The 17,231-nt window shown below is 38.8% G+C and overlaps 1 protein-coding gene across 1 annotated transcript; it reads right to left on the reverse strand.

Moving 5' to 3' along the window:
- Positions 1-2,769: 2,769 nt before the first annotated feature.
- Positions 2,770-15,704, reverse strand: C3H6orf58 (chromosome 3 C6orf58 homolog). Its single transcript, XM_033054991.1, has 6 exons — positions 15,383-15,704; positions 11,088-11,174; positions 7,514-7,698; positions 6,311-6,444; positions 5,621-5,859; positions 2,770-3,212 (listed from the first exon to the last, which is right to left on the reverse strand). Exons 1-6 carry the CDS (start codon positions 15,702-15,704, stop codon positions 3,094-3,096), a joined length of 1,086 nt encoding a protein of 361 aa, XP_032910882.1. The 3' UTR covers positions 2,770-3,093.
- Between the last annotated feature and the right edge of the window lie 1,527 nt (positions 15,705-17,231).

The raw sequence follows: 17,231 nt of genomic DNA on the forward strand, positions 1-17,231 counted from the left end.
CCACCAAAATTTTTGTCAAATTGCTGCGGCTTGTATTCGTGAAATTACTGTAAATCCAAAATGAGCTTTGACTCAGATCTACAAGCATATTCATATTTTTTAATTATATCAAAACCAGAGAGGCAACGTTCTCCTCCTGGGGTCACTGAGGTTAGGGTGATGGAAATGTTATAACAGGTCTCCATCATCTTGAATCTCACTACCTTTGTTAGCAGGCACTGAAGCTCCACAGCCTCAAACACCCTGCTGAGTGGGGCAGGCAAAATGCTTTGGTCAGAGAAAGTAACTGAACACTTTGGATTTAGAAAATGCAGATCATTGTAATGTTGTGCACAACAGTTAGGCTATTTATATTAGGTCAATTTTGTTTTCTGTCTGTCAGAGTCCAAATCTACATTTTCTGCTTCCCAACAAAACCTCCTATCTGCCACATTAGAGGCTGCCTTAGGCAAGAATGTTTTTGTTTTTCCCTCCACACCTGCCAGGTGTGGCTTTTCCCACCAGAAAAAAACACACTTGGTTATTCATTAGAGAGCATAGGCTGGAAAGGAACGCCCAGTTCTCCACAGATTAGGGATCATAGGGAAGGGAAAACCTAGAAATCCAATTCCTATTTGAAAGAAAAAAAGACTTTTTTGGCATATTTGCTAATGGCTTCCTTGGATATAAGCTCCATGTCTTTATGTCTAAGAAAGCTGAAGAAGTGCCTGCTGATATCTGTCTGCAGTTCTGTGAAGACACAGGTATCTTTCCTAGAGACGGACAAGGTTCCCATTCCCCTCATGGCAGAATAGGTGGAAAGGTCAACCCTTACATATTTCTGTGATGTGAGTTTAGGACAGAATATGGAAAGGCACAGCAGCTGTATGCCCAGCTTAACCCCCTGGCTTTCTGAAACCAGCTGTGCCTTTGCTTTTTTTAAGCACCACCTCTGTCAAATAGGAACTAGCCCTACTTAATGCCAGGCACTCCTAAGTAGAGAGACCACATGTGTAAAAGGCATGAGAAGAGAGCAACAAACCCCAGACTAATGCTGAGCAGGAAAAACCCCTTATGCTTTGTGACCCCTTATCGCTGGGCAAACCCCTGCTTAGGTAGTCCTCAGATTTTGCTAGCTCTTGTTAGCAAGCAGGCTGCTTCAGGGCTCTCCCATTCCTCTCCAAAGACATCCTACCACACCTCTACAGCTTTGTCTTGATGCTTTTCTTTCTGTTTAGTTTTTGATACTCAGAAGTTTTTCTGCAAAGATGCATCTATACTATCTCAAGATAACTGGGTCAACCCTACTTGTAAGAATCCCTCATCCCATTTTGTCTGAACTTTTATGCATTCTTCAGCTTCCAAAGAGCAATCACTGGCCAATTTCTAAAGTCTTTATCTAACTTGTTGTCTTGTTGGATTACAACAAAGTGTAGAAATATATAAATGCTGTATTGAGAATGATAACTCTTTTTCAAAATTCTGTACTATTTCCTAATGTTTCCTAAATTCAGGTAAGGAGTAATTTACTCCCGGAAGTGCAGCAGATTGCAATTTATAAGTTTTTATTAATGGCTCTTTATGTTTTTTCAAAGCGCACCTTAAGTTAAATCTAAGTTAACCACAGAAAAAGTAAAAAAAATTTTCAAACTTTTCTGGAGCACAACTAACTTAATATTTTAGCAGCTGACAGCTGTGGTGATTACTTTTGGATTATATCTAAAGTCTGCTGGAATCTAATTACTGTGATCTATGAACCAGGTAATTAAGGTAAAAACTCCCACATTTTCTTATACCTCATTAAAGTATTTCCTTTGAAAATTGCCAGCTAATGATGGTACATTAAGAGTTTATCCATTAAATGACAATGAATAATTAACATCTTTGTCCTGGGACATTAAAGGACAGAATGGTGTTTAAGTGCTCAATGTGACGATAATTATTTTTTGATTTACAGTGCAAATATGCAAGTTTGGGGAAAAAAAGGACAAATCAACCCGGGAAAATGGAAGGGAAAGAAATAATTTTCTTTTCATAGAATTGCAGTAGGGTTTGGATTGGAAGAGACCTTAAAGGTCATCTAGTTCCAAGCCCATTTCTGTGGGTAAAGACATCTTTCATTCATTTCCTTCTTTCTCAAGAAACTTCAAGCCCTGTCTGCATGCAGGACCCCTGACCCACCTTCCCACAACCTCTGTTTTCAGTTTATAACTGATTCCAAATGTGTGTTATCAACCTTAAGATTGGGATCAACACTTGGGTCTGAGTGTTCCAGGCACTGGGAGTACAAGCATTGCAAATATATCTCTTCCTCAGTAATCAAATCTAACACGTGACACACAACAAGTGGATTAGACATGGGGGAATGGAAAAGAAACCTGTGGTTATATAGCATACATAATTCCATAAATTGATATACAGATCAAAGTTTTCTTGAAGTGAAATGAATCAAATACAAGGAATCTCTGCTGTCACGTAAAAGCTGGTGCCGAGTAAATTGTTTCAGGACTGGCTCTGCTCTACCACATGAGATATTTACTTGCTGCAAAGCAGCATAGCAAGGGAATCTATCTGTACTCAATTATTTAATCTGAAAAGCCTGGAAGCTTCCAGTTTGCAGGTGCTCTGTGAAATAACAGCTTTGGTGGGAAATAGTCAAGGCATTGCTTTTGGATCAGAATTTCAAAGAAAAGTTTCTCATGATCATCTGTTAGACCATCAAGGACCTGAGTAATTACACGTCTAGTGGAATACCTGCCTACAGGGGAAAAAATCCAGTCTGAAACAGAATACATTTTACTTGTTTTTATTTTTGTCTCCAATTATGATACATTATTTATAAAGTCACAAAAATTAGTAAAGTAAGATTTTTCTGTGAGGCTTTTTATTTATAAGGAATTGAATTAAACAAATGAGATAATTAGGAAAATTAAGGCTAAAAATATTGATTCTATATGAGAGAGAGACACGCATGGCTACTCAGGAAATCCTACTGTAAGAAATTGCCAAAGCCAGATTACCAGACACATCTGCTAAAAGATTAAATCAATCCGCATTGGAACTGCTCTTTCTCAAGGAACTGGGAACTTTCAAACAATCTCCTTCCAAATAATTCTAAATTCCTTCTAGGTCGAACTCATGGCTCGAAGTCACGCTTTCAATCAGTTCTCGGCCCTTTTTTCTTCCTTCTTCAGTGGACATAGCCTTTTGCCAGAGCTTCAGCAGCAATCCTCCTTGGAAAGAAACACAACAAGACATTGTCAGATTGGCATGGAGCACATGCAGCTCGCGGTGTACCAGGAACCAAGTGCGCATCTGGCAGCAAGCGCTGGACACTCCTGGGGACAGTGAAATGTAGACAAAGCTGGAGCTGGCCAGGGGCTGATAATTGCCTACAAAAACGTACAGGGAGATGCAGATCATTCATTCAGCTCAGCATCGGTTGTATTGACAGGCAACGGGGCTTGTTCCCTCGTCGCCAGTGTTGGGATCGAATGATTGAAGATTTATGGGAAAGTTTTTGTCTGTTCCACACAACTTCGTGGTTTATGGAGCAGTAGCCTGGGAGTTATAATCAGGCCTGTCTTCCTTTTCACTCTAAAACAAAGTGTTCACTTTCTGAGCTAAGACCTCAAGCTAAAGAAGCAAATGACGCTAATACTTTTGTCCTGGTGATAAGCGCTGACTCTCTATGAAGTGTGACTTGACCAACCCAGTCTAGTATTAGCACCACTTTGCAGGACAGTACTTTGCAGGACAATCATGCTTGCTCCTCACTCCACTCAGTACTCATCTTTAGAGTGGATAGAGGGATATCTGAGGGTAAAAAAAACTAGTGGAAAACGAAACAGAACTTATTCTCCTCCTGTTCTGCCTTTGGGTATCAGTGAGGGGCAGAGCATAAAAAGTTGATCTGACAGTCCACGAGTAGAAAAGCTTTAGAAGCAGCACAACAGTCTTTCAATACAGGTCCTGCTGGACTAACAGGGGCAACTAAACAAAAATTAAGAGTAATCAAATTCTGAATGAAGAAATCAAGTCTCACTCTGGGTTGCACAGGGTCCCATCCCAGGAGGTAGTAAGAACCTGTGTCTACTGTTGAAGTCTGCACTACCAGTAGAGAACCCTGTATCCCACAGAATGTATTTAAAAGCATCTACAAAATCAGTATGTTTTGTCACCTGTGTTTTGTAGCACTAAGGTAGGGTCTTTCAGGATCCTGTTGGGGCTGTGGATTTAGACACAGTCAAATTTATTTTAAATCTCCTTTTTCTGGTCTGCAAATCAGTTACCAGGCTGAATTAGCTGGCATTTAATTCTCAGCTGAATTCAAAGTTCATCCCTTAGAGCAAAGTCAGGGAAATCTCTCACCTGCAAAGCAAGGGATTTCAGCAGTGGAATTCATTATGGCTGCACCTGCATGAAACTCAATCTCTCTCTTTCCTTCCATTTACGGTGTTCAGCATCCATACATCCTCTGCCCTCTCCCTGCAGTGCAGTCCTCACCTGATGTGCTGCCCTGGTGCTCTCCTCCCTCCTTCCTGTCCTTCTGGTCATGCTTCTCCTTGCTGTGCTTCTCTCCCTTCCTGAAGGTATGTCAAGAAACCCTGAACTGTGTCATAGACTACCAGGCAGCAGATAGATCGTTTACACCCTTATTCAGATTTCAAAGAATAACGCTATGTGAAAATGTGAGAGAAGCACTCTGTGATGGGAGGATGCTCTTTTGTAGCACTCAAGAGCTTTATTTCAGATATTTTTCAGCTTTAAATACAAATGGTGAGTGAATTTTCAGTGAAATGTACAGATGGAAGAAGAGCATCACAAATGCCATAGCTAGGCATACTAATTTTTCGGTGTATTTTTATTTAAAGATTCAAAATAACTTTGCTTCATAAAGGTCAAACAAAAATAGCCGACTCAGCAGTATCTGTGAAAGAACTGAATCCTCAGGAGACTGTAATTCTGTGTTACACCACTGGATGGTGATGCAAGCCTTATTTTGGTGAATATGATGAAGCCAGCATTGTCTAAGGATACAGTTTTGCTGTACAGATCTCTACTAAATCAAAGACTGAGATAAAACTGAAACCAGAACACTTGTGGACAAAAAATCTGTCTCTCATGATAATTTATTTGTTTTGGGTTTTTTTGGTTTTTTTTTTTTGTTTTGTTTTGTTTTGTTTTTTCTTTTGGGGGTTTTTTTTTTTTTTTTGGGGGGGGGTGTTTTGTTTTTTTGTTTGTTTGTTTGTTTAGTTGTTTTTTGGGTTTTTTTTCAACTGGTCTAATAATATAATTTACAGTTCTAATGGTTCAGATTCAACTGGTAAAACACAAAAAAAAGCCTCTTTTTTTAAGGTGCCTGTGAAAATTGGGAAAAGAAAGAGTGAGATCATCTGCTCCCAAAATGTTCTTTTCTCACTGAAATCCCTCATATTGTCAGTGTTATCCCACCAGCATTTGCTGTCTGGTGTGTTGTTTGCTTATGGTTGTATTTTTAACTGTTTTACTGTTAGTCTTTATACATGTTTATACTACTTTATATCAAACATTCACTGTATTCATATGGAGAAAGGTATGTAGAGAAGAACAAGTTATTAAATAGCTATAGACAGCAGGCATCTGTAGGTCAGGCTCATACCTGTCAATTCATTTGCTTTGTGAAGAGCTCTCAGCGACATCAGGACTCTATTTTGCTCTGGACTGAAGTCACTAATGAATGGGATGACATCCCCTTCAACAAGCATCCTCTGGGGCAGGAAAGCCTGGAAGGTGTTTGTGTTTGGTAAGTCTGTACTGAAGTGTGTGGCACCAATGAAATCTACACCACTAGCCCAGTCTTCACCAAAATTTGCTTCTGGATCAGAGAGGTATTTTAAGCTGAAAGAGAAGAAAATAAAAAATGGGACAGATAATTGAACTCTGCTGTAGAACACACTAGTTGATCATTTTTCCCAAATGTTCTTGTTCAGTGTAAAATCCTGAGTGAACTCAGTGCCACAAGAACTTAAAGCCTCCTTCGGTACTTTATACCTAATTTATCCTGGCAACCTTACCTCTGCCCATATTAAAAACAGCTCCTGAATCTGTCCCTGGCCCCCAGAGGGCAATCAGCATCTCATTTTAAGCCCAGAGCCTGATTGGTCCTTGTGGTTTGAGCAGCCATCTCTCACTCTCACATCATCCCACACTCTGAGAGAGTGGAAGGAAGAGCAGAGTAGGTACGTAGCCTAAGGTACGAAAGCTCATGAAGACTTTGTTAGGATACTGTCCTTCCAAAGAGGCATGGAGGTGGAAAGGTCCTGCATGGACACCACTCTGTTCCCCTTACCTGTCCTGGAATTTGGGGAGCGCGTAACCAATGGAGTTGGTGTGTGCCTTCCACATGAGGCCAAGGGCATCATCCAGTTTGAAGGAGGAGAAGCTGGCAGAGCTCACAGCTTCGTGTTCTGTAGATAACAGATACTACAGCAACGGGGGGCAAAAAGGGCAGAAAACAATTATTATTTTTTTATATAACCACCGACTTCACAAAATAAAAAGTTTGACAGCTAAAGGAAATTGCATTTAAATAGTGGAAGTAGTTGCTGTTCTTCATCTTCAACATTGCAAAGGTTTTATCCACATAATTTCAGTATTTGGTTACAAAAATTCAGCGGATTTTTTTATCTGAGTACTATGGAAGATTCAGTACTGAAACAGGGGACTCCTTGAAAACTTGTCTATACTCTTTTGACTACAACTTTTTAAAGATTTTCAGAAAAAATAAGAACATTTTCCTTGTTATCATTATGGTTATTTGAGGAGCAGATATTTTACAACAACTTCTGAAACACGATACATGGGAAAAATGATCTTTTGAAGACAAATCCAGTCTTACTCAAATCATCTACCTTCACTTACAAGAGGGACTTGCAGTTTAAAATTTCTGATCACTATCAATCATTTGACTACCAATAAAAATTGTTGACTGCAGTAGCCTAGTTATAAAAAATAGCTATTAAATCTATGGAGTAAGAAATATGTCATCTTTGGGATTAGAGAACAGCTAAGTGAAGAGGAACAGAGAATATCTATTTGCATAAATAGGTGTCCCTCTGAATGATGTTGCAGCATTTTGAAGTTTTTAAGATGTTTAGAGAAATAAATGAACCCTATAAAACCACACATAGGCCACTTCTTAAGGGCAGTGTCCCACCTCACAGGCTTATTTTGCATTGCTAATATAAGCAGTATTGGAGGAATACAAATTAGTACAAAATAATTGAATGCAAAACAGTGTCTTGTAACAGAGGTCAAAATACAGAACTGTCTCAAAGGAAGAAAAAAATTCCATAACTTGTAAAAATCCTGTCCTACTTACCTGTGACTCACTCTATGTTATGCTTTCCATTTTTTCTGCTGCTTGTTTTTATATGAAGCTGTTATTGAAAACAAACTAAGCTCTCTGAATATTAAAAATTACAGTAATAATAATTTTTAAAGCTAAAATTTTGGTATAATTTCTAAAAATATTTTTTTTTAAATTATTTACTTCAAAATAGGCCTTCCAGTCATCCATGAGCTCGGGCATGCGAGACCAGCAGTCTTTAACACTGTAACAGAAATCATCTTTTCGCTCCTCTGGTGGCAATATTTCTATCTCATATGGCAGCTGCCCAAAGAGGCCAGCCTCCACCGCCCCCAGGAAGGGTATAATAGCCAGATAGTAATTCATACCTGCAACAATAATTAAAAGTTAGGAGGTGTTAATCACAAGTGAATGAAAAATTCCCACATAAGAAAATGAACTCCTTCCCACACCAAGTGCAACTGTTCCAAATTGCCACGAATACAACTTTGTTCAGCAGTGGAATATATGTATGTACTGAAATGTAATAATGATGATACTCGTATTGATTTAGATATGATTTGTAGTGTTCATTTATGCATTGTCCTTTAAGAGCCTTGCATGAGCTTACACTGTGCTTTACTTCGAAGGAAACAAAAAAAAAACTAATGGAAAAAAGTTAGATCATTGTAGCCTGTCATGGACAGAACAAGAAAAGTCTCTCAAATATTAGTTGTGAACATAACTAAGGGGTATTCCACAAGTATTATTGCCATTAAAACCCCTCTTTTATGTATCCTAGACCTATAAGAAAGGAAAATGTGAACTTTGACTATAGTAATAAATAATAATTTTGCTTCTAAAAAATATTTCACTCATTGAAGATTGCTTGTTTATTACCTGAGTTTATCCATTTAGATTCATTTTATGATGATGGCATTCTTTGGTCTGATCCATTAGTTGGAGCAGTCAGATCCAGGATGTAGGAAACTCAGGCTCAGTTCTCACTGGGGACAAGATTTGGCATCATAGGGCTATTTGATATTCCTCTCTTGAAACGAGGATTTAAAGTTCTCCTCTTAATTGTGTCCCCTTTGTAGAAATGAAGAGTGGAGAAAAGCCTGGGGATCAGTTGTTCAGCTGTTATGCTGAGAGGTCATTTGGTCATACTTGGTGTCAGGGTCATAGACTGCACTGATATTTTGCACAAAATCCCAGCAGTAAGAACCAAAATCACCAAAACCTGAACACCTCCCACGTCCTCCTAATGGGAAGCTATTGCTCCACCTTAACGGTGAAGATCACAAAACAAAGTTCACGAAGAAGGAATGTCTGTGTGTTGGCTGTAGCTCAGCAGGGACTGGGTCTGCACACATTAGGAACAGGAATACGGAGGGAACTTGGTGTGTTACTCTAAGCATGAGATTCAAAAAAAGGGTGGAGCAGCATGGAGGTGCTGTGGCCATGGTCTGTCAAAATCAATGCAAATATGAAACAAGGGGTAGAGCAACACAGCGGTGTAGTGGTTATGCTCCACTGAAAACATACAGCTAGCAGGAACTAAGCCAGAGGAATGAACCAGACAGTAACCAGAAGCTGGCCTTTGCTTCATTAGCTCAAAAATACATCTTGCTTCCATACTGTACATATACTAATGACTCAAGCACCACATCAGCATGAAATGTCACCAACTGTAACTTTATCTTTTCCCTCAAAGAAAATAATACAAATATAGCTAAAATGAGAAGGGAGGTCAGAGAAGACTCCATCATAACTTCTGGGATCAGTCAACAGGTTGAACCTGTCTTCTTCTCTATAGGGATGCATATTGGGTAAGAACCTCATTCTGTGCAAGGTAAATTATCTATAATCTAATCTATCTATATAGCTAGCTTTAATTGTGATTAGAATTGGTCAATATATTGCTTCAAATTCCTTTTTGCAATCAGTTACGATCAACAGCAATCTCTGAACCTTAACCTGTCACAGTGTTTGACTACCAGTGTGTTTGTTAATAAAGTGTGTTATTCAGTAGGCTATTTAGTGTGAGTCCTTCAAGGGCACTAGGGGAAGAGTGGCCAGCAGCAGATAACATACTTGACAAAACTGGAAATATCTACCAGCTCCAAGTGAAAACATTGTTGGCGTGTGACCCTAAACAGGTTGGTCAAACCATGCTCTGATAGAGCGGACTGTTCATGGGATCCCCATAACAGTGCACTGACAGGCTGGTCAGGCACAAGGGTTTTGACTTCCCTGGGGGAAATGATTGAACAAATACAAAGGATTATATGTACTGTAAAAAGAAATCCCTTGTCTCATGTGACACATCTCCTAAATGTGGACCTGGTTGAGAATTCAGGAAGAAATGTATGGCCAGTCAGAGGAGCAAAGGAAAACTCTGAAGTGATGAGAAGACAGTGTTTCACTGAGACTCAGTACTGAGCTGGCTCTTGCTTCTTGTTCACTGCTTTCATGAGAAGTATTGAAACCTTGATGGCGCATCACAAAGTGCTTATATTCTTTTAAGTGTTCTTGCCTATGTTATATATTTGCACCTGCCTGGGTGACTTAGAGGGCAGAAAACAATGCAGGACAGGACTATACTGAATATTATTCTAGGCAAAAAAAAAAAATGTTCTTAAGCAGATAGTATCCCATACACCTGAGATATACTAAATGTGAGTTCCTGGTTTAAACTCATTCCTGGTTTTATGTGACTGTTTGTGCCAGAGAGGGCTGTTCTGAAGGCCAGCTGAAAGCATTCATATCCTCAGAACACTAAGAGACATTTCCATGCAGTCTCAAAGACTCTTTGCACGCTTTTGTTGCAATAGGGTAAATCAAAGTCAGTATATATCTTTTCTGGAGGCAACAAAATAGATATCAAGCAAACATTTAGAAGTAAATGAAAAGCAGGAATTCAAACACTGAGAAAATAAAGGTGGTAGTTTCTATTCCAGGAAAGTCCCCTGCTTGCAAAGGGCTATGCAGTGACTTTTGTTACTTGACACTGTGTGGGACACCATCCCACAGAGCACTTGGTGCTATCCAAACACAGAGAGGTAAAACCAAAGCTAGAGTGAGTTTCAGTCTATTTTACCCTAGATTTACATTTTAAATTTTATTTATACTTATGTCTTTGTTCACTTGAAGATATATGCGTTTAACTGGTGATTCACAGACAGAAGTTTAATCCAAATGGCCACTGAAGGAAAAATGTTCCTGTGGTAGGGAAGGGACAGAGCCACTTGCTCAAACCTGCTGACAGGTCTGGGGAAAAGGGGAACTTACAACAGAGCATCAGGGAAGCTGAGGGAGCAAGGGACAGAAGTGATGGAGGGAAAATATGCTGTGGGAAAAAGAACCAAGGATGGTATAAGAATCACAAAAATTCCTGCATGACATTTTCTCACAGAGTTTTAGTTTGAAGTACAAGCATCTAAACTGAAGAAATCTGCTCTAGACTAATTGTAAACTGCAATTATATATAAATATCTACAAACACACATACCTGTCATAGTGTTTGCCACACATTTTCACATAAATATTTTCAGTTTTTAAGACTGCAAACTTGTTTGGTTTTTTTTCTCCTTCCTCAAGTAAATACTCAAAATCAATTAACTTTCATTTGTCTTGCTGCAAGTTTGTGATGGAGAATTACATAGCACTGAAATTATAATGTAATACAGAAATCCAAGGGGAAGAAATATTTTGAGATGGCCTTCTAGGACACTAATTTATTTTGGAGAAGAACAGTGTGACAGCATATACTTACAGGACCACCAGCTTCTTACAGATAGGCACAGGAGCTCTCCATTTTCATAGCCACAGGAAGTCACACCAGAAGGATCTGCTAACCTGCCTGAATGAATCAAATGAAATAATACAACAAATACTTCTTAAACTTTTCATACAAGAAATCCCGCTGAGATGAAAAAAAAAATAAAGGAATAAAGCATGCAGACTTTTGGCTAGAGAAGCAAAACAATTATTGTTGCTTTGCTTCATAAACTACTGTTCCTAGAGTGGTTGAGTTTCTCAGTGCATAGTAATTTGATTGTGTTTTACAGTTTGAGTTATCCCTCACTGTAAATGTATTCTGTGAATCTATTGAACTGTTTGAAATTGGGACATGGCAGTGTTTTTACTGAGATATAAATATACATTCACATACAGACATGAGCACGTGCATAATTTCTAATAGATGTAGGGCTGCTAGTTCAGGAGAGCTGCATAATGAGCAAAACAGCACAAACTAAATGTGCTAGTAATTGCCCCACCTAATTGGGTTGTGTGATACAGAATTACTTCCAGTTTAATCATGCAGACAAACATGGCCTTACTGTGAAGCTAAGCATGCAAACATTGTTGTAACTAATTAGCAAAGTTTGCAAGCATCTGTGCTGTAGAAAACATGCAAGACATTTCACAATTACTCATGACAGAATATTTTACTTTAAGCACGTGGCTTGAAGAAATAGCCTAAGCCCTAAAAGAATACCATATGTGTACATTAAGTGCTGTCATGCAGAGGGTCAAAAAATCTGCTTTGAGTGCATGACATGCAATTATCACGGCCTTGTGCAAAAACTTGAGCTATTCCAGAAGCTCCCGAAGTCTACCCTGCACTGCGCTTGCTCTCTAACAAGTCAGCTGAATAATGGCAGTGTCATTTCTGTCAGATTAGAACTAAACCTCATTACCAAACGAAATTTTCTGATACTTTTACTCAAGACGAAAAGATGATCGTCAACAATGTGCATACAAATTATCCTAATTATTTTCCCTAGCTGACTGGGCAGAGGTTGTGCTTTAGGGCATGCTAGCTATTCAAAAATGTATCTTTCTGCAGCCAAGCACTTGGCATGAACTTACAATGATGAGGATTGCAGTTCAACCCATTTTTTTAAAGGGTTATTATATTTTTTAACATTTACAGAAAGATTCTATTTTTCAAGATTTTACTTTGACAGAGTAAAACAGAGTAAGACAAGGTTTTACTTCAACAGAGTGTCAAAAAAACAGGCAGCAACATACCATTTGTGTGCAAAGGGGATGAATGGGAAGGATAAAGGCTAAGAAGAAAAAGAAGACAAAATGTTGCAAAATAATTGTACATGAGGTTTACCAAATATTGTTAGCCTTGGTGTTTCAGGGAAATTAAGACTTCCCAGGCAGTATCAATGATAATTATAAGATATGTAGAAATTGGAGCTGGAAATATAAACTGTATTTACAGGTATGCACACCATTTTTGCTGTCGCTGCTTCCTCCTATTCCCTGCGCTTAACACGACTGTTATTTCAGTCTTCAGATCTACCCAAGCTCATCTGTATTGTCAGTGCCTTCCAGCTGTGTTATTGGTAACTATGTGCAACCTCATCAGCTAGATTTCTCCACTATTTTTTGTGGTGAAACACTTTTATCAAAAGTGCTAAATGTAGTTATTCTCATCTTGTTGATGAAGAATTTCTAGCACATCCTCCACTTAGCTGTAGACTTTTAGCAACAGTTATCACTAAATTCTCCTTCAGGTGTTCCTTTACCAGATTTGCAGTTCCCTTGCCTTGTAAAGTATCATTTAAATTTTTTCATTCTAAGCTTTGCTTTTACAAAGAGAGTAAATGCATTTCTGAACTCTGAAAAAAACTGAACATTTATATAATGAAAGGAGATATTTGATTAGCCTGACACAATCTACCTTTGATTCACATAAACCTATGCTTTATCCCTTTTTCTGTCTAGTTCCATGTCATTAAATTTTCTTTCTTCTGTACTTATCTAAAGTCTTGTTTACTGTTGATATAAGACAAAAAAATATATGTGTATTTATCTCCTTTTTTCTTCTTAAATACAGGTACAACTTTTCCTACTCTTCAGACATACAATACCACATGAATCTTTCTTAAAATTCTTGATCCTGGATTTGTACTTCTGGATGTGAAGGGGGGATAGAGACTATCGTATTTCCTCAGTTACTGTAAGGAGGACTCTCAGTTTAGCTGCACCTCCCAAGTGACAGTTTCTGCTTCCACAATCACGTTCCTAACAGCCATGCTGTCTCAAGATCTTCATCTCTGCTGTAAATTTAGGCAAATTACCGATTTCATTTTATGTCCCTGAGTGGATTATCACAAATCTTTGTACCACTCTTGTTAAGTAACAGCTTCACTTTTTCTTTATGGGTTATAAAGAACCATATCCATAAAAATATTGTCTCAGTAACATAACTTTCAGGACCAGATGGAACTGTTTATTCTACAAATTTTGTAATATTTACAAAATATTTAAAGTTCTGTTGTCTTGCATCATGAAGTCTAATCCTGTTTTTGTTTGCCCAAGCTTATTATGTTGATGTACAAATGCTTCAGCCATTTCTCACTGCTCTATCCCCCATCTATTTGGATTAGGTTTAGCCCTTTGCTAACCTCACTACTGTATGCACCAGAATTATGTCATACTTTGTCCCTTATCCATTTACCCTTCAACTTCTCACATTTTTATTACTGTAAAACTACTTTCAGCTATGTGATATTTCTCCTATTAGTATTTTTTTAACCTTCTGGTTATGTAAATTTAAAAATATATCTGTTTTGCCTAAGTGTTAGTCCTATGACTCTTTAGCAGGTGACAGTACATCTTTAGCTATCTATGCAACCAAGGGCAAATCTTCTCCTCACAAACTATATCCCTTGTCTCTGGAAATTGTCACTGCAACAAGGCACGTCCCTTACTTCGGGGATGAGGCCATACTCCCCAACTCCTCCTTTCCAGCAGTAGCTGTTGTATCCAGTCATTTTTGCCTCTGCCACACATTGGGTCAATTCTCCTGCTGTACCAGCCATCCTTTCATCTGGTTTTTTTTTTTTGTATATAGAAAGAAGGAAGGAGGAAAAAGCTTGCCTAAACTCCAACCAATTATTTTTGTTGCTATCTGTTTGCCATCTAGTTTTCCTTCTTGGACTTTGCTTGCTATCTTTGTTTCCTCATTTAGGAGTAAATTTTTCTTTAGTTGTGGCTAAATGCTGGCAGCCTTCCTTCATCACCAGCTACAGGACCTTTGTCTTCTCTCAAACCTACAGTGTCACCCAAACCACCATTACATGTAACTACAGGTAACATTCAATAAAGAAAACAACAGACAGACAGATGCATTTGTTTACCCCTTGTTACCACCAGACACAAGTTTCTGAAAACCTCATTGACTCTCATTTACTTCTTCCCCCCTTTTTGAGTTGCTAGAACAAAGCAAGTCAACTCTGGCTTTGAATGAAAAGCTACACAGACCGCTGTGTGTGAGAGAATGGGTTCTCTGATAAAGCTCCTGATAAGATACCGCAGCCTTATCCTTAAGGGACCTCTCACATGTGTTCCTGTGTCTGCTCCCCTGGCAGGGACAACAAGCAAACCAGAGTGACTGCCCTACACAACAATCAGTTTTTAGGGGATAAACTCGTAGAGTCTGCACATAATTTAAGACAAAACAAAACCAAATGAACAAACAAACCCCACAAACAAGCAAACAAAAAACCCCAACAAACAGAAAAAAAACGTTAATTTTTGTAAAAAACATTTTTAGCAGATAAGGCTACTTCAAAATTGATCATGAAGGATAAAGGGAAATAAGTTCTCAGAGGGAGACATGAACTTTCAAATATCTGTCTTAGAAATTAAACTCAAACCACCTCTAGAAGCTTCTAACGTTAAGAAAAATAAAAACCTATTAGTTAACAATTAAGAACAACACTGTAGAATGCATACCCTGAAAACTGTCTACATAACCTGAAGCAACTGGGAATACCTTTCCAAAGATTTTTAGTTTGCTGAAATATTGCCCACCTATACCACAAACCTGGATTCTGACCTCTTCCTATAATGAATTTTAATAGCTAATGCTCACCAAGGTAAGGGTGTTCACTCAGCATTTCTTTTTCAAATTGGCAGCTGTGCCAAAGTTTACACCCTCTGAGGCTATAGTGGGCTTGTGAGGCAGAAACCTTGGAAAGGAAACCTCTAAGCAGGCCTGATAAACACTTTTCTAATCCAGCATTTTAATGACATAATTCATACCTGTACGAAATTGCCACCCATGTTGCAATGGTAATCCCCAGAGAATATTGCCACTGTTTTGGGGTCCAAAAGCAGCAAAATATTTGGCTGAAGCATTTAGTAAGCTCTTATACACTCCCAGTCGATCTTGAAAGTTCCAAGCCCTGATGACAATTTTGTTGTCCTTTACTGGGAAATCCAGCACATTTTCAGGGGCCAGGTCCCACAAAGGGGGATAGACATTTTCTCCAGTGGCATCGTTCCCACTCCGTGCCGCGGCAGTCGCAGGACTCAGGGTAACAGCCACTACGAGAAGAGCGTGTATGCCAAAGCAGGGCCACATGGTGCAGGTTTGTGACCCAGGTGATTGTGGCTGCAGGGCTTTTATTGGGAAAGGTGAGGGCTGGGCAAAGAGGCTGACTCAGATGCACAAGCCTTTGTCTCCCTTCCCTCTTCCCAGCCATGACCCTGACGTGGATTTTTCCAGACTAGTAACTGTGAGCAATGCTCTGTCCCATCTGTGAGATCTAGGGAGCATCAGTAGAAGTTTAAGAGGAATCAATCTAGTCAGAAAAGGTTCAAATCTGTGCTATCCATGACATATGCACATGCTTGCAAATGGTTGAGGTGTTGCAACACTGATTGTACAGTGGTGCTATCAAACTTTCTGTGTCTGTGTTTCTTACTACTGTCAGTTTCCCTTTCCCAGCCCAATTCCTTTGGGTGAAGAAGGGTCAACAGGGGCAGAAATCTCACCTCAACACAGCATAGGGTATGGCTGAGATATTCCGAGGAGGGCCCCAGGCACAGAAAAGACAGACACAAAAGCAGCAGGGCCATGCTGCTGGTGCTGATGTTGTCAGTTTTGTCTTTTGGCCTTGGGACAACTGCCTGCAGCCTTCAGTTCATAAGAGTGTTGAAAGCAGCCAGATCTGCCTGTCTTCAGGCCATGTAGCACCTGGTAAGCTGTGCTTTTGGTGCTGGTCATCATTATAAAGTTCAAAGGTCTCCTATTAAACCTCCATGATCCTGTAAACTCCAAAGGGAGCACAAAGACCATGCCTCCAGTGATAAATTTGACGTCCAAGTTATACTCCAACAAAAGTGAAACTGTCCAGCTGCCTTCATCTCACGTACTTTTGGGAATTCTAAGACTTTATAGTCTTCAGCTGCTTTTTCTCAGATAAGCAATGATTGCAAAAGAACACTCAGCAAACAAGCACGTGGTTTGTTATCACTGTAGTCTTTTATTGCATGAGAAAAATTGCAAATGCTGCTTCTCTTTGAAGTAATTCTGTGAGTTTCGGTTGGGCTTTGTGTGCCTAAAGTACCTTAAACCTGTGGGTGGGAGCAAGTCGAAACTGGCTGCAAACTTCTGATAGTAAATTCAAATACATCACTTCAATTCAAAATTTTTCTGTTTACTCTATTTGTTAAGGAGACTTTCTAGTAAATAGCAGAAGTTTTCAATGATCACTTATATTATTTTGTCTGCTACTGAGAGAGAAATCCAAAAGATTTTGAAATACAGTGTTCAACAGAGATTAACAGAAGATCATGCTGCCTTGAAGAAGTGTTGAAAAATCAAGTTGTTCTTTCATTAATTTTATGTAACCCAAATGTGGGCATTTTAACATTAACCTAGCTATGATAACCAAATTAGAGAATCAGGCATATCCAGAACGAAACTTATTAAAGCACACCTCTGAGAGATGTATTGTTCCTGACTGACTGTAGAGGGAGTAGAAATTATAAGATTACCTTCAGACATAGAAAAAATATTTTTAGATTAAATAAAATCAATATTCTTTTTACTACTTTTCTGAAATAATTTCTGATTTATATTCTGAAATAGTAATTTCAGAAATGT

This window comes from Catharus ustulatus, chromosome 3, assembly GCF_009819885.2.
Source record: "Catharus ustulatus isolate bCatUst1 chromosome 3, bCatUst1.pri.v2, whole genome shotgun sequence".
NCBI classification, from domain to species: Eukaryota; Metazoa; Chordata; class Aves; order Passeriformes; family Turdidae; genus Catharus; species Catharus ustulatus.

Coding starts and splice junctions, on each gene's coding strand:
- C3H6orf58 (XM_033054991.1), bottom strand. CDS start 15,704: ATGTGGCCCTGCTTTGGCATACACGCTCTTCTCGTAGTGGCTGTTACC. Junction 7,699..11,087: donor TGTAAGAAGCTGGTGGTCCT/GTAAGTATATGC, acceptor TTATTGTTGCAG/GTATGAATTACTATCTGGCT. Junction 3,213..5,620: donor CAAAGCAAATGAATTGACAG/GTATGAGCCTGA, acceptor TTTCTTTCCAAG/GAGGATTGCTGCTGAAGCTC.